The sequence below is a fragment of the Lonchura striata genome, chromosome 9, assembly GCF_046129695.1.
Source record: "Lonchura striata isolate bLonStr1 chromosome 9, bLonStr1.mat, whole genome shotgun sequence".
Lineage (NCBI taxonomy): Eukaryota > Metazoa > Chordata > Aves > Passeriformes > Estrildidae > Lonchura > Lonchura striata.
Window position 1 is genome coordinate 6,491,021 of NC_134611.1, and position 23,713 is coordinate 6,514,733.

At 44.7% G+C, this 23,713-nt stretch overlaps 1 protein-coding gene across 1 annotated transcript in view; it reads right to left on the bottom strand.

Moving 5' to 3' along the window:
• Nucleotides 1–23,713, bottom strand: part of PATJ (PATJ crumbs cell polarity complex component) — a 134,416-nt gene that overhangs the window by 7,300 nt on the left and 103,403 nt on the right. Inside the window, exons 33-40 of the mRNA XM_021542668.2 lie at nucleotides 13,547–13,630; nucleotides 11,336–11,529; nucleotides 9,464–9,611; nucleotides 8,315–8,401; nucleotides 5,370–5,487; nucleotides 3,776–3,813; nucleotides 3,393–3,515; nucleotides 2,383–2,487 (exon numbers count right to left, since the gene is read on the bottom strand). Coding sequence (XP_021398343.2) covers nucleotides 2,383–2,487; nucleotides 3,393–3,515; nucleotides 3,776–3,813; nucleotides 5,370–5,487; nucleotides 8,315–8,401; nucleotides 9,464–9,611; nucleotides 11,336–11,529; nucleotides 13,547–13,630 — 897 coding nt within the window. The remainder of the gene's footprint in view (nucleotides 1–2,382; nucleotides 2,488–3,392; nucleotides 3,516–3,775; nucleotides 3,814–5,369; nucleotides 5,488–8,314; nucleotides 8,402–9,463; nucleotides 9,612–11,335; nucleotides 11,530–13,546; nucleotides 13,631–23,713) is intronic.

The window sequence follows — 23,713 nt, forward strand, 5'->3', positions numbered from 1 at the left end:
GGAGATATCCTTCTCTGCTTGACATTTACTGCAGCATAGGAGTTCAGCTCAGACACCGTGAAAAACAGCCAGGAAGCACAATTCCAATATTTCCTCTAGCTATGGCCTTATTTTATCAAAGTGAACAGGTACTTCTTCCACTCGTTGCTGTGAACTTGGCTTTAAGGCAAACTTCCCTTTTCAAAGTAAGAAATTTGTTCTATAAATCTGTTTTAAATGAGTGCTCACAATTCTTCCATAGCAGTATTTCCCTCTTCCCCAATCATCTGGAGCCAAGAGGGTGATGGAGCCAGGAGGTTTCCATACAAATTTTGCATCCCAGGACTCGGGTTCCAGGATGCCCCAAAGGAAGGGGGTCCAGCAGATGAGAATAGCACCTGGCTCAGCCAGCAGAGACCCCACCAAGGTTCCCTTCTGTGGCATCAGAGTAAGGAATTCCAGCCAGGATTTGTCATGTATTTTTTTGTTGTTGTTCGATAAAATGAGGGTAAAAACAAATCTATATTCAAAAATCTTCAGCTGGCAGCAAGAACGTATCAGAGTTCAACAACCTTGTAAAAAAGCTCCCCCTTATCTCATTACTACACCTGCAGAAAAGAAATTAAATTAAACCAAGGCATCACAACAGCTGGGAGGGATGATTGTTCCCCTGAGACCTTAATCTCCCATTTGCAAACAGCATTTGCAAACTCCTTCCCAGGACGTTCCCATAATAAGCCTTTCCACCCTGCTGAACACAATTATCTGACCTTTCAGAGCAGTTTGACATGAAGTGGGCTACCCTGATAATAAACAGAATTACTTAATGGCACATCAGCCACGATGATCACAGCGATAGGGCCGTTCCTTCTGGATTGTTTTGGTAAAAAAAAAAAGAGCAGTTTGGTGGTGGAGAGGTTCCTGTGGTTGGTGGGGAAGGGAACCATCACCACGCTTTGACACTGCTTCAGGTGTTAAAACACCTTCCTAGAGCAGATTTTTGGTAGAGGAAAACAGACTCTATTCTATCCCAATAAACCTCTATCATCTGTAAACAGCATCAAGCTCAGTTCAATGAGACAGGATGCTCAGAAGAAGAAAAACAGCCAACTGACAAACCCAAAGGCACTTCCAGAAGCAGCTCTTTAACCCAGTGGCATTTCTAGAAGAACCTCTTTGTTTGTGTGAGTGACCCAGTGCCAGAGTGCCCCATCAGGAATATTTTTAAATCCATCATGAGGTGCAATATTGAGCTGTATTACAGCTTTCAAGATGAGCAATTTTGGGTTCTGCAGCAAGCTTTCATTTTCTATTCAGGGAACACTGTTGACATGAAAAGTGAAATTACTCAACGTTGGTAACAATATGATAACTATAATTTAACAGAGAATCCTCAGCTGGTGTAAATCTGTGTGTTTCCTCTGACTTCAATGGAACTACACAAAACACCATCTGCTCTGGAACTGGCTCATCACTTACTGGGTCAGCAGTTCATGGACAGACAAAGCAAAGAATGAGCAAGTCTCAAACTAAGTTTATTATCATTTCATTGCCTCTTTTTTCTTCCCCCCCTTCCCTGTTTTTTTATAGTCACATTTGTGTCATAATACAAGCAAGAAGCTTGCAAAAATCCCTCAGGATGAGTTCCAATCCAAAATGCTGTGATGATAAAGAGAGTTAAGAGTAGATTTTAGTGATGCCTTCAGCTTGTTTTCCAATTGTTGCAATAATTCTGCAAACGAGTAGAATTTTGAATTCTAACTGGCAAGTATTTTCCCCATTTCTTTGTGTAAACATAAAAATAAACTATGGACCAACACAGTGGCAGGCAGCAATTAGAAGCAATGTGGCAGAAGATGTCCCTTTGAGCTACCAGAGAAACACAGCAGTGACAGCACTGTTTTCCTTCTTCACTGTTTTTATCCTTTACCTGGTGAATAATCAGTTCCAGGCAGCACTACCTTAGTGATGATGCCATCATTTTTCCTGAATTCTGCTAGAATTTCTTTCAAGGACAAGGAAACCACGCTGTGGGTCCCTGTCTCATTACATCACAAGCACACACACACACATTTTCTTGTTCCTAGTTAACTTCCAATAAATAAAAACAAAACAAAAAACCACAACTTGGAAGCTTGTTGATTTATCACGTGTGGCAACAAGTTATTTTGTTCCCTTTGTTATGCTTTTATAGAACCACGCTCACAGTCTGTGTGAATAGCAATAAAGAATTTTTGAATGGAAATGATTTCTTGCTCTCCTTCTGTGTAATTCCCACCAGCAAAGCACCCTGCAATTCTGTGATGCCATATGCCAGGGATGCTCAGGGTTTGTTTTTTTTTTTCCTTCCTGAATGCCATTTATCTACCCTGCTGCAGCTGCATGTTCAATTTATCACCATACCTGCAGGATAATGCTCCCATAAGCATTCTTTAGTAGATTAACTGCATCTGCATGAGACAGCCCATCCAAAGGTTGCCCATTAATGCTGACAATCCGATCTCCAACCTGAAAGTACAACAGTAATGGAAAATTACCAGCATTAGGGAAAATTAAAATTAAGAATGCTTAAAATTCCTGGTGAACTTGGCACTGCACAGTCATGCTTCTCTTTTGCAGGATCCCTTTTGTGAGGATTCTGCACTGCCAGTGATCATTCCCCATTCTTTCTTTAACACTAACAATATGATCAGAGAAACAAAGATGGGTTGTATTTTAGTCTTTCTATTTGCAAGCAGAGAGGGAGGGAGATTTTCACTGCTGTCCTCCCATCCAGAAAGGATTCATTTGTGTCTGAATGTGCAGACAAGTTCATATTCTTCCAGACCGTGTAAGCACATGCTGAATGTTGTACAGGAGAGAAGGAACTTCTGATATTAATCCAATTAACCTGGATGATTTCTTCTGACTACACACAGACATGATCTTGACCCTGCCATTGTTTAATTCCATTAGAGACAAGGCATGAGTGTAGCAGCATGTCCTAACGAATCTCATGGGCCAAAGCATGTGGATCTGCATAATAAATTCTTTTCAATCCTCATGATTCCTTCAAACTCCCTCCAAAACTGGAAGTGTTCACCATGGCTATGCCTGGAAACCCACACGTGCTGTTGGTCTGACACAAGTGCCTTATTTTACTGTTTACACAGACATCCCACAACCACTAAAAATGCATTTAAATTTTTTCTCTTTACAACACTTTTCCAACATGGGCAGCAATTGCCAAGATGGGAAGAGAAAGGCAGGGTTTTTTTTTTTTGGGTGGGTTTTTTTTTGTTGTTTTGCTTTTATATAAACAGTGGCAGAGCAGTCTGTGAGAGATTATCAGTGACAGCAGATACAGAAGTGTTTGAGGCTTCAAGGGACACGTGGGAGATGAAACAGGAAATATTGAGGGCCCCTGTACTCACTCTGAGCCTTTGTGTCCGAGCAGCCACTCCGCTGGCCTGGATCATGGCAATGAAGATGGGAATGTCTCCCAAGGGACTGCCCTTCCCTCCTGCTATGCTGACACCCAGGGCATCATTTGGGCCCTGGAACAGAGCAAAACCAAACATCTGCAGCAGGGCCAACTGGCAGAGTTCAGGGTATGGCAATAATGACTGCTTTGATTGGTGGAACAGGCAGAAAATGGGTTTGACACACACATCTCCTCACCCAAAGCACAGGCACACATCCAGCACCCGAGTGCAAACACAAATCAAGCAGCTTGACTTGTGAGAAATGCTGCAAAAATGAACAACTCCAGTGGAAGGAGTGGGCTTGATGAATGGGTAGAAAACAACTCACTGACCCTTGTTATCTCCACAGTCCTCGGGCCCATATCGGCTCCTACTAATAAAGAAACAAACAATTAGCTTCTGTAATTAAGAGATAATATAATTAAGAGATAACACTGTCAGGTGACAGCGGTCCCTTGCTGCCTAGGCAGAGTTATCACCAGGCAGGAGTGGAACCTTCCTGTGCCAAGGCAGGCAGTGCTGCTCATGTGAGGAGGAGGAGGAGGAAGAATGAATCCCTCTGGCTCCTGGTGTCACTGTGACTCCCATTGTATCCCAGCCACAATCTGTGGAACTGCAGCACTCTGCCAGCCTGGAGAACAGCCCTGTTGTGCCTTCACTCAATTCAAAGATTGGCTTATTATTCCTAAATCACAGCATCCTTGCACAAAGCACTCTGGGAATGGTGCAGTTCCAGGGATCTCCTCTTCCTGTTTGGGCTGTGCTGCTAAAAAATGGACAGGCAGGAAGTCAGGCTGGTGTGTACCCAGTCACAGGGTGTGGAAAAGTACTCCAAATACTGGGAAAGGGGAGGGAAAAGGGGAAGGAAAAGGGAAAGGGAATAAGGATGAGGGGAAGGAAAAGGGGAAGGTAATAAATGTGAGAGGGAAAGGAAAAGGGGAAGAGGAAAGGGGGAAGAGGAAAAAAGGAACAGAGAAAGGTGGGAAAGGGGAAAGGGAAGAGAGGACAGGAGAATAGAAAGTAAAGGAAAAAGGCACAGCAAGACTATGGAGGCATTGTTCAAAACTGCAACTTTTTCAGCCCAGCAAGCTGATGGTGTAGACAGGTCCAGAGCTCTGCTACACCCACCCCTAATTTTATCAGCTTTAATGAAACTATTTTAAGAGCCTTGCAGAAGGCTGGCAGAGTAAATCTCTCCCAAAATTCCACGATTCTCACCCCCCACAAACCAGCACTCCCCACATCCTCACAGGTGTGCCTGGGCAGCAGGACCAGGACAGCTGAGGACTGTGGCACTGGGAAGCCCAGCCTTGGGGACCCCAAATCAGGGTCAGGAAATGCCCAGTGCTGCAGGGCCTGCCAAGACAGCACAAGGAAGGATGCCCAAAAGCCACCAGGCTCCTGCAGTGCCGGCAAACCAGCAGAAGAAATGTCTTCTCCAAAATCCTGCCTACGGTCAGATGTGAGCAAAGATTCCCAACTCCTGAAGCCCAGGCTGCTGTGGGTTGTGGATTTTTAACGCTCTCTAAACCTGCAAATTGCAAACTGGGCATTGTGACTTTCTCATTACAAAACACCCCTTTATGCACTCAAGAGCAACAAAGATATAAATGAAGTGGTGGCAGCTTTATTCCCTGAGAAAACTGTTCCTAATGCGAGAACCATGCCTGTGCTAAGCCTCTGACAAGGGCATGGGGGAATAGCAGGGCACAGGAATTCTGCTCTTAAAATAGAGGGGCCATTACTCCTCCAGCAGACATAAAAATAATGTCATCTTCTGGGAAGTGTCCGGGTCTTAAAAACATCCGTGGGGCGTCTTCGGGGAGGCTGGGCAGGAAAGCCAGATTTGAGTGTTCAGTTTGGCTTTTAAAGCCTGGATACAAAGCAAATCACACTCAGCTGCTCTGACAGCTGCCCAGTTTGTACCTGAGTTTCTCTGGGATGTGTCTGCTGAGGATCTTTTTGTGCTGACAAAGCTCTGCAAGGTGGAGAGGACGGGAGCAAGCGCGGGGTGGAAGTGGCTGTGGACACTCTGCTGGCTCGCCTGAGGGTAAAAATAAAGAAAAAACCCCCGTGAGTCAAACCCAAAAGTGAACTTTAAACCAGACCTTGCGACAGATGGGTGCAGCTGTGCTCTGTGCCAGCCACACTGGAAATGCCACATTGGCCACGCAAGTGCAAACCCCTCTGGGAGGGGAAACTGACCAAAATTTCCCCGTGGAGGTGAAGTCACCATCCCTGGAGGGATTTAACAGATGTGTGGACGTGGCACTAAGGACAGGAGTTAATGGTGGGCTCACTGCAATTGCCCCTGCTCCTTCTATCTGCCCAAGAGCCTCCTCTCATTTCCAGAAGAACAAGGGAGCTGACACAGGAGAGCCACCAACTGGAGAAGCTCACTCCTGCTGCCCTTTTCATCTCCCTTCTTTTCTCTCTTTCCTTTTCTGGCTTTTATCTTTGATGCCTTGTGGGGGCTGCCCTAGAGCAGAGGACGGGCAGAGTCCCAGAATAAAGCAGGGATTTATTTATCCAAAGCATCTCCTCCATGGATCCACCTTGGGCAGCACCAGAGCCCAGCCAGGGCTGCACCCAAATGACCCAAAATGGTCCCAAAATGCACGAGCGCTCCCGGGGCTCTCCCTGGGATCAGTTCTGCTCCATTGGCACCTTGGAGTTCATTGTCCCATTCCAGCTCCAGCCCATCAGTCCCACCCTGCTTGTTTTTCTCTCTCCAGCCCACGCTGTTTGTGCTCCTGGGCTGAGATTTGGATCATTTGTCCTTGGTGCCCAGCTGGAGCAGGAATTGTTTTGTCTCCCTGCTCTGTGCACAGAGCTCAGCATCCCCTGATGTGAATCTCAGAACTACACACTAAAGCAGCACAGAATGTGAAAAATACAAAAGATAAAACCTGAGGCATCATCTTCAGGCTCTGCCCCTTGAGGAAACCCAACCATCAATTTAGGAAGTACATCTGAACAGGTTCCACCAAGAGCCAGACCTTTCCAACTGGGCTGTCTTGTCAAAAACAAGGATCTGCTCCATCCTTGTCAATGCACAGCAGAGATTTCTCCCCCAAACTCATCAGCTGGTGACTCAAAAGCCCTGACACATTTATCCCACTGGCCAGTGTGCAGCTGTCAGTGACAAACACCAGGCACAGCACAGTTTCCACCCCTGGGTGCCAATTCATGGCCCAGTTAACAACATTTGCAATACATGTGAAAGAAATCCCTGTTTCGATTTCCACTGCTCCAGGGATGCAGTGGACCCAGAAAAAAGCCAAGTGAAGACAAAAGGTCTGGATGCTCTTGGCCAGCACCTTCTAAAGCAGTGCTTGCAGTTGTGAAAATCACTCAAGCTGGTTTGCTGCATCATCTGCCAAGATTTTTATAACTCTTGGAAGGCTTTGGTGAGAAACATTTATTCAGTTTTCAAAATCACCAAGTCACTTCAGAGCAGGGAGATGAAGGCTCTCAAACGACTCTGCATCAAGGAGATTAGGATTTCTTGTATTTAAAAAAGGGCAGGATTTACCAGGTTCCTGCAAAAGCCTCTTATACTACAAAAAAAGGAGATGAAGCAATTGGATCTGAATTTTTACTTAGATTCACGTTAAGTATTATGGCATTTTGCTTCCCTTTCAGCTTGAATTTTACATGGTAAAACCAGGTGGGTAATTTTTAGCTGTCATTTTTTGATCACCTTGCTCTTGTTAAGGCTTCATGTTGATACAATGGCCAAAACAAATACTAATATCTGACTGCTGACTTAATGCAATCAGTGCAATTTCCCTCTGTTACTTCACTTCTCCTTGCCTGCTGCATGCACTGCAGATGATTCTCCAAAGTCAGTCTTTTTAAAGCTGGGCTTAGCCCAGCTGTTCCCACATGGCTTTAGCCCTTCCTGGCACCTCACCACCTCCAGCCAGCCAGGGCCACTGCTGGCCTTCAGGAAGTGAAGAAATCCCACCATGCTGTGATAATTTTGGCACCTTTTTGGGGCTGTTCATGGACAGGCCTCTTACAGACCTCCTTAAAAACATTCCTGCCTTTAACTCACATCTCCCCTAAGCCTCCTACAGCTCCTCCTCTCCATTTCCAAAAAACAAACCCTTCTTTTAGCAGTGCTGGATCTCCTCATGTGCAGCTTTCCCCATGGCAGAAGGGGTCAAAGCCCCCACAGCCTCACCCTGCTGTGAGCCCCTCTTTTAGAGACATTGGCACCTTAAATGGAATGGCAAAGCAGTGGATTTTCAGAAGGAAAACCCATTAAGAAGAAGTTTTCTAAGTCACTGTGCCTTGTTTCTCTCCCCTGCAATCCTCCAGGTTTAACACCAAGAATTGGTGTCTGGGCAGACTGAGGGGCACAGGGAGAGGGGAAAGGCCCTGCTCTGATTGAAAAATGAATTGTTGTCCTCGCTTCAGGTAAAAAGCAAGTGAAGCAGGAAATTGCTCTGTGTTTTCTTGGAGAGGAGAGCAGCTCTCCTGTGGTTCTGCTGGAAGATAGGCAGAGATACAGTTTGGTTTCATTAGCTCGTTTTGATAGACAAAACAGCTGCAGAAAATACATTCAAGCAGTTTTTGCAAGTCTTCAAACCAAAAATTTCTGGGCATCATCACTTGAGAAAGATATTACAGATTTTTGGTGTGTCTTGGGAAGACACTCCTTTAGCAATAAATACATTAACCAGCTCTTCTGCTCCATCAGCATTTCAGCTGCAGTTCACCACAGAAAATTATGGGGATAAAATATTTTGTTCCCCACCCTCAGCAGTGTCTGTGGAAGGATGAGCTTCATGTGCACATCTGGGCACCATCCCCATGCTCTGCCCTTCACAGCTCCAGTTTAAACAGAGGAATTTGTCACTAACCTGACTGTTTTGGGATGTTTTCCGTGATGACAGCCATGACCCAGCTCGCAATCTCCCAAGCTCAAGATGCACCAGTCCTTGGGCACACTTGGAAAAAAAAGAAAAAACAAAACCAACCCACAATGTACAATTTAAGTAGACATATAATATTTCATGCTCTCCTGGAGAGAATTATGTTTATATTCAGCACCACAAGTCCGTGAAGAAAGCCACAAGGAATGTTCAAAACATGAACACTTGTATTTAGACAATACAAAAAGTGGATTTAGGCTTGTCCTGAAGGTTTCTCCTGGTTGCTGAATTTAGTATGAATCTCCCCCTTGCAAACTGATGGCCAATTTGCTCAGGAAAAAAGAAACAAAAAGCCCCAAACTCTTTAGCAGACATTTGAAAAACCCTTCAGAGGCAAAATGCAGCAGAAAAGGGTGAATTTAACCCATATGGATCCAGCTTAACAAAATACCCTCGCAACACCGGTTCCCAATTCTTAAATAGGTAAACCTTTGGCAAAGTACCAACCCTGAATGGAAAAAGCAAGGAAATAATTAGTCTTTCCCCCGAAGAATGGAAGAAATCATGTGCAGAAACACTGGTGGGGATGGCAGGGGGAAAGCCCTGGGAGCAGATGCAGTTTGGAATGGAAATGGGTCTTCAGCATCCACTGATGGCTCTCGTGGCCATCCCACCCCTGCCCTCTCCCCCAGCCCAATCAGCCATGGAAAAAGGCAACTTCTCCCAGAATTTCAGAGTAAAATCACTCCTGGAGGATGGGAAGCTGTGCAGGAACAGATTTAAGCTGTCGTTTTATCCCTGCAGGTCTGTACAGCAAAGCCAAAGATTTGTTTCAGTTCTGGTTTGTGTTGCCTCTCCCATTTCCAAGTGTTTTTCTAACACATGAGATACACAACTGCATTTTCAAATAATGCCCAAATACTAAATGTGCATTTGTGTTCCTGCTTCATATAATCCAATTCCTAGAAATACACAGAAAAGTGACTTTAAATGAACCTCACAGTTATTTCAGATGAAATTCTTGCCTTGGTAATCAGCTGGAGCTGTCCTGTGTATGGTAAATAGCATTTCAGGGTAATTACCTTGCACAGTGTCAGCAACTGAAATTCAGTATCTCAAAATGTATTCTGTACTCACCTTAAGTATAGTGGCAACAGTCTCTTGTGAGGCATTTCTCATATCCTCCCCATTTACAGACAAAATCTGATCTCCTTGAATTAATCTTCCATCTAGGTCTGCAGCTCCTCCTTTAACAATGTCAGAGATAAACACTCCACTTCCATTTCTATCAATGCAAGAAGCATATGGCTAATTACACAATCCAATATTCTTTGGGAGACCAATTTAGATTACTTGCATTTAAGAGACAATAAAAGAAACCTGTGATCAGAGGAAGAGCCAGTTTTACACCTCATTCAGCTGTGTAAAAAATCGATGAGTTTTAAAACCACAACATGTTTTGCTAATATTTAATGCTGTCTTTCCCCTTGAACTGCTAGTTCTGACTACGGGATACATAGAGATTTATGGAAAACAGCATTTATATGAATAGAAGTCTGAGGTTTAGTCTATAATGGAGTTAAACTATCCCCTGATGGGACCTGGCAGGGTTAGGTTAAAGGTTGGACTCAATGATCTTGGTGGGCTTTTTCTCCTGAAATGATTCTGTGACTGAGTTGTGTGAGCTGGTGCCAGCTGCAATGCCAAGATCTGGAATTTTTTTATCCTTCACCTGAAGCACACAACCCTTCTCACCCTGAATTATATCTGGGTATCATTTAACAAACTTCAGCAATTGGGCTCTTTCTAAGGAGGGGATCCCCACTCTGAAGGATCCAGGAGTAGCACAGAAGCAAAGGGAGGAGGGCTGGAGACTGTGATTACCATCTGCAGGGTAATTTACATAATTTAAATTAATTACCCACCCCACAATCTGCTCACAACACCTGGGTTAAACACTGCCACCCAAAAACTGCTGCAGAAACTCTACTGACCACAGGCAGTCAGGATAATGACACGGTGCTTTGTAATTGCAAAAGTAAATGATTTCTGGCAATACAGGATGGCAACTCCAACACTGAAGAAGTGTCATGCCATAAATCTCTTTTAGCAAAGGAAGACTAAAACTATCAGTGCTCTGATTTGGGTGAACTAATAGCAGTGGTTTAGAGATGTATCAGGAAAAAGTCACATTTTATTAGGCTGCTGTTACTTCCCACTGTATTGCTCTCTACGACTCCCTGACACGAGGGCTGAGCCAGGACAGAACAAGAGGAAACAGCCTCAAGTTGTTCCAGGGGAGGTTTGGGTTGGACATCAGAAGAATTTCTTCATGCAAAGGGTGGTCAGACATTGGCAGGGGCTGCCCAGGGAGGTTTGGAGTCCCCGTCCCTGCAGGTGTCCAGGGAAGGGCTGGAGGTAGCACTCAGAGCTCTGGGTGGGTGACACTGGTCAGAGGTTGGACTTGATGACTTTGGAGGGCTTTTCCAGCCTCAGTGGTTCTGTATCTCAGGTTCTGCTCTGCAAACTGCTCTCTGCAGTGTGGCACAGTCCCCTGAACTGCTCAGGGCCTGGGTCTAACTCAGCCTCTCACCCTCCACTGGCCTGGGTCTCTTTGAACCAAACATGAGCTCAATCTAACTCACAAATCCTTAGGGTAGGTTTATCCCCCAGTTTAGAAACCAGAAAAGCCATGTTTAGGGCCTCCAAAGCCCTGAGACACAGATACCCTGATGCCACAGAAGAGTGAGCCCCCAGTTCTGCATGGGATTCCCTCTCTGTGCCCAGAGCTCTCCTGGGCAGCAACTGCCTCCACTTCTCAGCTCTGTTCTGACACAGGAGCCAGAACCACGGCCCCATTCCATCCTGGAAAATATTTACATATAAAATTCTGCTCCTTATGGAGTTTTCCCCTTTATTCCACATTCCATTTTTTGGCTACAGTTATTCATGCATCAAAATCCCAAATATTTCCCATTGGAAACGCTGTAGAATCAGAGGCACTCTTACCGTTTCCCAGCTATGCTGAGCCCCAGCCCTCTGCCCGTTTTCTTTTGGATATCTACAGAGAAAATCTCCAAGTTTTCCTCATCCTTGTAGTGTGCTTCATTCCTATAAACCACCAGCTGCACCTTCTGGGGCGTCTGCCGGAGCGCAGTGATGGCTTCCTCGTGGCTGGCGCTGCGCAGATCGATCCCGTTCACCTGGAATAATCAGTGTTTGCTTTCCAAATGACACGGATAAATGATCTTTTCATCACACCCTGCCCCTGGGTGACAGCACACATTTGTCAATTTGACACCCCTTGGTGCTCTAATTGAGCTTTCCCATTCCCAGAGGGCCGAGATCCTGGGTTTCCTATGGAGCGTGAGCTCGGAGCTTTGTGCCGCTGCCTGCAGTAAATCCCAACAATCAGAACATTTGGGCTGGGAAGTTTTGGGTGTTCTTCCCTTCTTTTTAACCTCGAGCCTTTGGAACCTCAAGCAATGCTTCTTTCTCCAGCTCCACAAAGTGGGATGTGCTCCTTCGAGCTCCCTGGGTACCTCAGCACTCAGATCCCTTCTCCCCCAGCTCCGTAACATCATCAAGATAAAAACAGAGGGGATCAGAAACACCAGGAAATAAATGGCCTCAGAGAATGCCAGAAAATAAACGGCCATAGAGAATCCCAGGCAGGAGGCATTCAGTGGTGATTTTCCTTTTTTCCCAATAGATGGCACACCAGACCGCTGCTGGAGCAGCTACACTTCTCTCACCAAAACCTGATGAGGTTTCAGCATTTTAGTAGTCAGACAGAACAAGAAGTTCTGCTTAAATGTTCCATTTAAAAAAACCCTATTGGAATGTGAAAATCTAATTTTGCCAAGCCTGATCCACAAGTGCTCTTTAAGGTGTTTGCCAATATTCTGTCAACCAAATAATCTTTTATTTCTTCATACCAAATCATATCAATACTTAGATGTTTTTAAAGTCTCTCTAGGAAGCAGCATGAACTGCATAACCACAAATGTTAATCTACTTCCATGAGTTTTAAGGCAATAAAAATATTTCTCAGAATTTCTGTATATGCAAAACTACAATAATATCTAATTTTACATTAAGATAATTAAGGCTAATATTTATTCTCTATATTCTTTTGTACCAACTCTGCACACATTTATTTATAAGTGTGTATTTTCCTTGCCACAGGCATCTTATGTGTGCTTTATCACACTAATCTGAAACTAATTCAGTCATCTTTTTGATTAATACAGCTTTTAAAAGCTGAAATAATAACAATATTATGATTCACAAACATTAGCACTTTCCTGTTTGGCCAGAGAAGAATTAATTAACCTGCTCCATTCTTACCCCTTAATTATCGTGCTCTGTTAGTGCCCCGTTATTTATAAAACCAAAACAACATTCGGCCTCAACGCTAACAAAAATATTTGCAGTGCAAGAGCTGTAAAGACAACTCCCCAAGTACCCCTTGCTATTTTCCTAACCCTACACACCGAGGCCTTAATGGCCATGCTGGGAATTTGTCCTGAGCTGACAGCAGAGCTGCAGAGCAGCTGCACTGAACCCCTGCCTGACGCAAGTTTCATTTGCAGACCAACACTTCTCTCTTAACCCTTTCCCTCCACCTTTTCCCTGCTTGTCTGGGAGGAAAACACCACATTTATTCCCAGCAGCCATTCCCCAGCTGTGTGAAGTGAAATGTGGCCTGGGGGAGCTGGGAGGGATGCAGGGATGCTGGGAGGGATGCTGGGGGTGATGCTCACAGGGATGCTGGGGGTGATGCTCACAGGGATGCTGTGGGGTGATGCTAACAGGGATACTGGCAGGGATGCTGGCAGGGATGCTACAGCCACTTTTTCCTCCTCACCCCATGTTATCCCAGCTCAATATTTGGATTTCAGGCAGAGCAGAGATATGGGAGTGGTGTCGGAAGCGCAGGTCTCCAAATGAAAGATTAAAGAGATGAATAATACCAAGCTATTGGACATGACAGCTGAACTATGTAATTCAAGAACTGCCTTGCTCAATTAAATTTAATGTATTCTCAATTTGTACCTTCAGTTTATATGAATATATACGGAAATATGAATTTTTCAGGACGTTCTTAGTGACAGAAAGGAAGCCTCGAGAATGAAACCTATTCAATCTAGAAGGAGCTTCTGCTGAACTGAAAACAAGTCTCCACAACCAAACACAGACACAGAGAATGTCATTTACCTCTAGAATCTGATCACCTGCCCAAAGTCTGCCATCTCGGGCTGCTGCCCCTTCTTCATAAACTTCATGGATCACTATGGCATCCTGTGGGAAGAAGGCAGAGGCATGAACCCTGCTTCCCAAACACCCCCAAACTGGCTACCATCACCCACCCCACAATCCCCACCAGCTCCACAGTTAAAACCACAGCCCTCCAAGTCAGGAGAAGCAAGACTGTAACACAGATTTTTCAAATTTTCATGATTTTGGGATAAGAAAGTGACTTCTGTAATCAAAAGCTGGTATAAAGGTACAAAGGATTTTGTTCTCCACTTCAGGGTAGTCTTGTCTTCTTCCATCATTTTTATGCATTGGCATCAGCAGCATGTGAACTCAGTGTGAACTGTAGTATTAATATAGTCTACATTTAATGATATTATTTAAAACCAGATTCTTTGGAGCTATGAATATTTTTAGGGACTTGGCATAGACCTCAGCTTTAAGCAAGGGCTGAATGCCTTGTGGTAAATAGCACTGGTTAAATCTGAAAGAAATGAAATCCAGAAGAAAGGAACAATGGCAAATGTTAGTTTATTACTGAGGTTGGAAAATGTAGGCAGTGGCAGATGTAGCTTCAGGGAAGGTTTCAGTGATTTAATCTTATTGCCAGCAATAGATGTCCCCAAAGAAAAAGCATTACAAAGAACATACTGTTCTCTTGCTGGTGTTTTCCCTTTGCATTGTTCTGGTTTGTTTCTTTTTTTTTTTTTTCCCTTTTTCTTAAAAAAAAAAAAAAAATAGGTGAGCATCCTGCTACAGTGCAGGATAGGATGCTTATTTTTGTGTGCCAACCCTGCTCCTCTCCTCAAACCCTCAGCCTCAGAGCTGAGCCTCCAGCGCTGGCTCTGGGCAAACATGTGGTGATTTTTAATTCCACACGTTGGTTCTGGATAACCCATTCTCAAATACCCCCTGCAGAGCTGCTGTTGTGGACCCCCTCACCAACAGGACAAGCCAAAGAGGAGCTTTCCCACAGTGCTCCCAAGAAAAGCTGGTGAGGTTGGAGCATGGGAACCCTGCTGTGTGATGGAGCAGGGAATTGCTGCTGGGGTGGGAAAAGGTCTCTCCAACTTTGGAGAACATTTTTGGGTACATTTCTCATCACCAATTCACTCCCTGCCCGTGCTGCCCCATGATCTTTTCCCAGCACAGAAACAAAAAACAAAACAAAACTCCAATGCCCTTCAGGTAACACTCATATCACAACACTGAGAGCACGATTCCCTTCCATTCCCACTACAGATTATATAATGATGGGGATTTGCTGGAGCACAGCACCACTGCCACAGGTTCCCTCTGATCCATGGACACCAGCCCCTGAAAAAAGCCTGGGGGATTGCAAACACAAATGGATTACAGCTGATACAAGAGTTCCAGGTGGGGGAAAAAGAGATTTCAATCTGCATAAATGAAGGGGAAACACTATGAGCTGTGTACCAATTAATTAAGAAAATCAAGAAGTGGTTTGATTAAAAGTAAAATATATACACACACCTCTGGCAACTGCAGGGGTTTTTTTTGCAGCAACTGAAGCAACACATACTAACAGAACAGAGCAACACAGGCATGCATGTCTTCTCCCTGTTGTGGGGTTTGGTTGGTTGGTTTAGGGTTGAGGTATTTTTCACCTTTGTTTTACAAATGATGGTGTTATTCCAAAGCAATGCAAGAGACTTTAGCCTGGGAGAAGAGGCCAATGAGAGAACACAAAATATTGAGCAGCTTGTTAATGCACATCATCCAGGGCACTGGATGACCAGGAGGTTTGGCAGACAACTGGCAGTGTGACCCTGGAACAGCACACTGGGCACCTACACGATGGCCAAATTAAACCTCTTCAGACTGGATTTAACCTCATATTTCCTCACCTCTGAGCAAGGACCTCTCAATCCCATTTCTCTAAGTTTGTTTCCCATCTGTGGTTGCTTTTAAAACATCCACCAGCCTGGAGTTAGCAGCTTTTCCCAGAACTGCTTTATTAAATGTAAAACTGCACATACCAAAGGCTCAGACCCAGGAACCACCAGAGTGTTATCAGTTTGGATAATCTGCATCATCTATTTGAAAAGGCAACACTTCAGTGTTACACTGCGGTTCCTGCATGTGTGAGAAGCCAGACCCAGGACTAAAAATACACATGGCATGAAAAGGTACATTCCTGCCTGCTCTCTGCCTACCCTGCAGAAGGAAACATCTCGTTGATCTGCCAAAACACTGCTTTTCTTAAGCATTTTTTTTTTTTTAAGTAGTGTAGCTGAACCAGGCTTATCAAATCGATTAAAAACAGAACAGAGCAACGTGTCCACGATGCACTGTAAAGATTTCTAAATAGTCCATAGGCATAAATATCAGTTTTAGTTTTCCTTAGCTTATGAACCATGGCAAACATCTCTTTCCTCTGAAACTCCTGGGATCAGCTCAAAGTACTTAACCCAGAAGTAACTTTTTTTTCCACTGGATCCAGTGGGATCTGCATAGGACTCTGTTAGTTTTGATCGTCCATGACAAATCACTAAAACCAAACTACTGATGTTAGTGAGCATTTTTAATCATATCAATATTTTAAAGGAGTTGATGCAGTGATGAGATGTCATACTTGCCCCAAGCTGTAATGACTCTATCAACAGGCATAGATTGACGCTGGAACACCCCTCTCAGTCCCTCAGAAAAAAACCCAGAATCTATCAGGACTAAAACAACACATTTATTTAAAGGACAGCTTTGGTTTCTGGACTTCTGCAGCTCCTGTTCAAATTAAACATGTACTTGACATCAAAGCCTACGTAGGTCAAAATCAATCAATCAAGAGGGACAAAGAGAAAGTGGTGTCAATGTTCAGGTAGAGATTGTGAATTCATGGTGGGTCTGGACAGATTTCTCATCCCTCCCCACCTCCTTTCACCACCAGTTTCATACAGATTATGGCTCTCCATGGTGGAGCTTGGCAGAGTCACAAAAACTGTTCGTGCAGGAGGGGAAATAAAAACACTCCCCTATCAAGAACACACTTGTTTAAAAAAAGATACCCAGCTGCTGAAAGGACATACTTCATAAAGTTTACAAATCCACTCAACAAACTGGGGCTTTAATCTTTCTATATTTTGACAGAGAACAGTCTGGGACCATGACACAAATGGGGAATTAATGCAGAGCTGAGCAGCTCTTGCCCAGGATGGAAGGATGCAGAATATGAGCTGGGCCATGCAAACTGTGTTTCTCCATGCTAAACAAAGTCCATGCTGGCAGGTGTAAACTGAGACTATCCAACCATGAAAACGGAAAAAAAGACAGATGTGAAGGGAATTTCTCTGCTACTGCTGAGGTTACCATCCTGGGCTCAAATATATTGGTGCTGAAGGGCCTGCAGCCCAAGGAAATGAAGCTGAATGCACTGACACAGCACTGCATGGCCACAAAAATCAACTGCAAGCCAGAATGGTTCCAAAATATTGCAAAAGCATGGCTGGTTGGGATATGATGTGCTCCAAACCTGTTAAGAAGCAGAAATGGTCACCAAACCTACCACAAAGAGAAGGTATTCTGTAGGGTTCAGGCTGGAGCTGGGGGACAGCCACAGCCCTCACCAGCAGATTATTAAGAATATTGTGGGAATGCAGGGCTTCCCTCTGGCTGCCCTGGAAGGTCTGGGACCCTGGCAGGGAGTCAGGAACCCCCTTGGACAGAGCCCCAGAGACACTGGCTGTGATCTCTGTCCATGGAAAAGAGTTTTCAATCTCACAGGGTGAATTACCAGCTCCAACTATTTGATATCAGTAATAATTATGTGTGGCACAGGTGCAAAAGTAAAATTTTAAGATTCTAGATTAGGGGTCCAAAGGGGACAAGATGGAGGAAATTGGGTGTGCCTTGTCCTTTTTGTCCTTCTTCATGCCCTCCATGTCTCACTGTGGTGTTGGCATTTTCCTGTTGGTTCAGGCTGGGGACACACTGTCCCACGTAGGTGACAGATATTGGCACGTTCTTGTAAATCCAGCCCAGGGAGTTTCTGGTATTTAATGTTTGTCACATCCCACTGAGGGCAGAGCCCCACACGCTGCCCTGCAGGACAGAGCTGGGCAGGGCAGCAGAACATGTGAGAGATAAACAGAATAAACAGCCTTGGAACCAGCACAGATCAATTAGGGCTTCTGCTTTGGCAGCGGGGCAGAGAGACAGAGACTTTCTACAATCTTGGAATCATCAATACCTCAGATTCCGACAGAATATCATTGTGCCTGCACAGCTGTGGAGCAAAGGGGAGGCACAGGAGTGAGAAAGTGGGGGTTTGGCTGTGGAAGTAAAGGCAGAGAAGCAGGAGAAGCTCATGGAGCCCTTGGTCAACACCTCAAAGAGCGAGGTTGGTGCAGAGTGAGCAATGAACAGGGAGGGCAAGGTGCCTGACAGAAATTAGCACTCACCTCTGGAAAACAAAGCTGTGCACAGCATGATCTGCACTGCACTGCCCTTCATCTGAGGAGGGGATGAACCCTGAGCTCCCAGGGAGCTGGATCTCAGCTCCTCCCCCAGGCTGTGGATATTTTTCTGCTTGATTTATAACGATGCAGAGACCCGTGAGGGGAGGAATATCACACTCAGCCCAGAGCAAAGGGCACAAACAGACATGTTAACTCTGAGAATTAAATTCAGTCAGATCGACAGCTTAATCTTTGTATTTTAAATGTCAAGAACTGGTATGGCAGAGACCCCAGGCAAGGACCACAGAGCACTGCCCTGACTGAGCCTTTTGGGAGGAAGGTGGTGAAGTCAGCATCCTATTCAGGAAAATCACTGACCAAGTGATCCTTAAAAGCCTGCAGGACCATAAACCATGGTGAGAAAGCCTCACAAGCTGCTGGCTTTAGGCTTGGGCTGCTCACATGTTTCCTGCAAGTTTACAACTCCTGAGCCAGTCTCTCCAGCGTTTCTTGTCTACTGTGCAGATGTTCTCCAGCAGGACAAGAAGCAGCTTTCAACTGAAAAGCCACAAAAACAGTCCCCAGGCTGTTAGTGGGAATGCTGGGAGTAGAAGGTGAGGGAGCAATAGGACACAAGACAGGAAGGAGGCACAAATATTAAGTGCCAAGGGTGTTTTGATGAAGTTGCATCCTGTGATAAATGGTGAAAAAAGGGGTGATTTCAAAAGAAGTGGAGCAGAGAAATCTCCATATTCCTGGTGTTGGCTGGATTTGGTGAGGAAAGAGGTCCAGCTTGTGGAAAAGTCTTCCTGCACAGCCCTGCACCACTGCAGGTCCTACTGCTTGAACTGAGCTGAACTTTGACTTGTCTTTGTTGAGCTGTTTCAGCCCACGAGCTCCAGCCATTACCTGGACAGGATCAAAGACACCTGACAGAGGGAGGGTGAACCACTCCCCACTGAGGACTGCAATAACCAGCACAGAACCACTGGCAATGAACCCTACCATCAACCATAGCCACAAACCTGGTGCAGGGAATGAAGCTTTCTGCATGGATCAGAGCACTTTTCCTGGGTAAGACAAAAAGTAAACTACATATAAAACCACACTCTGGAAAAGATGTTTTTTCTGATTTAGTTGACAAGTTGTGTTTTCCCAAGCTAACATTACACATTTCCAACTGATTTCCTACATGTTACAGCTACAAATGTTACACTAAATTAGCATTATTAAGGGTAATAACACTGCAAGGGGTTTTGCTGAGTGGAGGATCAGGGATTTATCTCTTTCCCAGGGCAAGCACAATACTGCGAGTTATTTCCTTTTCAACCTCTACAATATTTTGTCCAGAGTAGTAAAATTGTAAAAATTTCATTTTAACAGCCTGGTTCCCAGATAAAAGCAGAAATCAACTGGTTGCACAGTGAGTTTCACTGGAGAATTAAGCCCATGCAGGAATCTCTCAGTAGTTAAAATAAACTCAGCTGCTGGTTACTTGCAGGCAGAGGAAATGACAACACTTATGATCTCTGATCTTCCATTTGCAGATCCAAATGGAATCTCCAAGATAACTTTTCAGCAAGGGAGGGTGAAGGTCAAGCCCAAGCAAATCCCTTTGACATCTCAGAGGGGTTTATCTCATGCAAATTTCTCCTTCTGGCACCGCAGGGTTTTGCCTTTGCTGGCGTGCACAAACCATTAGCAGGCACCCCAAATCCTAAGCCAAACACTGCTGCAGTAAAACAGGCTGCAGAATGTAAAAACGTATTACTGTGTTAATGCAGAAATGCTTCACATTGCACGAGACCCAGGGACTGCCCTGCTCAAGGTCAAAACAAAAGGTCTGTTTCCCATTTAAGAACAAGCCCTTGCAAGAGGTGGTGTTCACTTGCCAACTTTCATAAAAAAGATTAATCCACAATATCAATATGAATATAATTTTTCATACTAAAATACAGATTTATTTTAAGGAAGTGGATAGTATTTGTATTACATTTTATAGGCCCCTATAGTTACATCTGGTCCTTATTTATTTAAATTTTATTCAGCTTGCATAATATTTTTGCTTACAGTTATATTCTCTAAGATCAGAAAAGCTAAAACCTGAAAATTCAATGGCACTATTCATTAACATTCCTTCGCTCTGCAGTCATAGACATTTGCAAGCTCTCCTTTGATTCTGAAATAATAAAACTAAGGTAATAAGATGTTTAGTGTAAAAATATATGACTTAAGTCAGAATGATAGAAAGAGCTATGTTCCTGTGAATCACATGCCAAAGCAAACCAAAGTTTTTTAAAAAGTATACATGCTCATTTTAGAGGGAATAATAAAACACAAAATGACATATTAAAACCTTAACTCTCTCACTCTCATTATTTTATTAAGTTACCAAAAAAAGGAGAGAGTTTGCAGTGCACAGAGCATAGCACAAGCTATAAAGCATGCATGAGGTCCTGGATGTGTGTGACACAGGAAGCCAAAAGCCAGGGGTTTCACCCAGCAGCAGCCAGGATCCTCCTGAAGCCCATCCTGACAGGTCCTGCTGCTTTTGTATATTGTTAGCCTAAATTTTATGGTTGATTTACATTCCTGGAAGACAGCAGCTCCTTCAAGCAAGGCCCTGCTACGCAAGCAAGCCCTACCATCAGCTAAACCCTTGCCAAAGACCCATCAAAGACATGATTTGCAAAACTTACTGCCCTAATTCCCTTTTGTGACAACTCATGTACAAAGCAGCTTGGCTTTGTCATGCTCCTGCGAGCCAGCGTCCTCCTGGAATGATGATGAATCCACCAACTCCATTCCAGCATTATCCAAGCAGGAGTCAAAGCCATCCCTCACAATTTCAAGCTAACTGCATTTACCACCCTGTCATTAAACTGCCTCCTGGTTTATGGATGTGGGCAAGGGTTTAGGGGTTTAGGAGGGATTGCATTTTTGCCTCTCCCAACCACAGGCTCTCCCTCTGCGATACCCGAGCCACGGTTAAAAACTCAGGGCTGCCATTCCCCTTTTTCATTCCATTCTCCCAGTCACTGGGTGGGGGATTTTACAGCAGCAGCAGCAGCATCCACAGCTCACATATTGCTGGAACCTCCCCAGAGGCCAATATCCCCCTTCTCATTTGTAGTTACAAGGTGAGCACATTTCACCAGAACTCTCAGTCCTAGCTGCACTGGATGTCTGTCTGAGCAATCATTCAGACATTGCCTGACTACACCTGATAAAGATATTTTTTTGCACTGAAGTGGGGAGGGGTGAGATGAAAGCTCAGCCAGGGGAGAAGCTGCTCAGTGACACAGGAGTCCCAGAGCCCTCGTGCTCAGGTAGGTGCTCACTGCTGACAGACTGCAGCAGGGCACAAAGCTGAGCTCTAGGCTTGGCTTTGGAGCAGGAACAGCCTGGTTCTGGCAGCATGGAGCCCTCACAGGGTAATTAGCCCTCACAGGGTAATTATCTCTCACAGCTCCAGGGGCAAACACCGGGGCTTGAACAGCTGCAGCTTCAAGTCACAGTTTTCCTGATTATTCCCTTGCCCTTCCTCAACAGATGGGGTTTATTCAAGGGATGACTCACCTGGACTGGCAGAATGAATCTAAATATTCTTCTGTCAAACTGCATCCCACCCCTCAGGAAGCTCCTCAGAAAAGCCTCTGGGCTAACCCAGGTGATCAGGGAAGCTTTTTCCTCCCCAGCTCCAGAGTTACCAGCTCTCATCAACTCCTGTTAGCTGAGCACAGGAATATTCTGTTATTTTTTGTGTTCCAGTTCCCTGGCTTTGTGGATCACTTTATTTTACAGATGGAGTACCTTAAAGTTTGTTAATTGCCTTAAAAATGCTTTTTATTAAAGTCAGCTGAAAGCAAAAGTACAAAAAGAAAATTTACCACATCCAAAGCAGACAACCCAGCACAAAAAATCCTGCCCAGGAGGCTTGATGTTGTTTACAACAAAAAACACAAAGCACAAAGTATATTTTTCTTCCTTTCTGTGTAAGGCTGAGAAAATGACCACCCCCTACTCCACCTCCAGAGAGCCCTAAGTCACAGACCCTGCAATCTTCTTTTCCATCAGAGGTGCCCCCTCCAGCAATTAGCTGCAGTGATTTCCAGCCCCAGCTGAGCCTCTGAGCCCTCCTCCCTCCCAGGTTCTCTAACCCTGCCTGGAGGAACATCCCCAAACCAGCCTTGAAACTGCTGAATGCCCTCTGGCACGTCTGAGTGTCTCAATCAGCCAGGCAGCAAGGCCAGAGTCAATAACCACCAGTAATCAACTCGACCCTCACTAAATTATTCATCTGGCAGCAGAGCAGTGCCCCCACCCTGCAAAGAAAATGTTTGTATCTTAGAGCAGTGCCTCTTCCATGCGCTGCCAGGAATCAAATCCCTGAAAATTCACTATCCTGGGTTACAGAAATTCATTGCAAGTTGTGAACTGGGCAGCATTCACCCACTCCGGGGTGATAATGGGATTTCAGAGAATCATAGGATGATTTGGGCTGGGAGGGACTTTAGAGCCCACGTCATTCCATCTCCTGCCATGGGACACCTTCCCCTAGGCCAGGCTGATCTAAGCCCTGCTCAACACCCACAGCCTCTCTGGACAAAGTCCTCATCCCATCTGGATGAATACAGTTTAAAACAACTCCTTGATGCCTTGTTCTCTGAGGATTTAGAATGAAAATCTCATGCCTGTCCTGGGGAGCCTCAAACTTAATTTTGGGGATGTTTCTGAAAACACTTCTTTTTTTTTTCCCCCTGTTTTAAATTCCCACTCTGAGGTTACTTTTACAAGTTTGATTGGACTACAACCAAAAAAAAAGAAAAAATCAGAAACTGAAAGCCCTGTGCTTCAGCCAGCTCCACTCTGCACTTTAATTGCTTTAAAGCAGAGGCCATGTGTTGTGTTCTCTCAGGGGTATGTGGGAAGGTGAAATGAAAGTGAGTGAAGAAAAAAATACTTTATAAAAAATAAGCACTTAGAGGGAAATGAAATAGAAGTGCTCCAGAGCAGTCTGAAGATCAACAACATGAAGACAATTCCCAAGGACAGCCCTTCCTTGGCCATGCCTTTCCTGCAAGAACATCTTTCCTTCCCCAAGCACAGAGCCCCAGCCCTGCTTTATAATACATCACTGGAAAGGGTTTGCAGTTAAAGGGGATGGACATCTCCTCACCAAAAAACATTTCACAGGGGTTAAGACATCACTTTCCAACCTCCTGAACAAATTAACCTCCCTGCTCACGGGTTGTATTTTTCAAGTCTCTACTTGGTGATTCCTGATGAGATTCCTGAGGTTATGACTTAAAAGTTGCACTCTATATTTCATTTCGAAGCAGCCTGTCCCTGGCTGCCAGATTTATTATTCCAAAAGCTGGGTCTTGTACATCTTGTGCTCTAAGAAGATATAAAATATTCTGAGATCTTTCCCATCCCATGTGAGCTGCTGTTGAGCACCCTCAGCTCAGCATTTTTAGATCAAGAACATTTTAGTACAACATGGGTGAGGCCTTTACAGACTTGTCATGTCCATTTTAGACTTGACATGTTCTGAGCAGCATTCCTGGCTTCCCCCATGCTGATAAATTCCTTCTGAGATCCCAGGAGCTGGGGTTCATGTCCTTCAGGGCTTTGTAGGCACTTCTGCTGAAGCCAATTACAAGTCATCCTAATTTCTCTGCACTGCACCAAACAGTGAATCTTGGACACA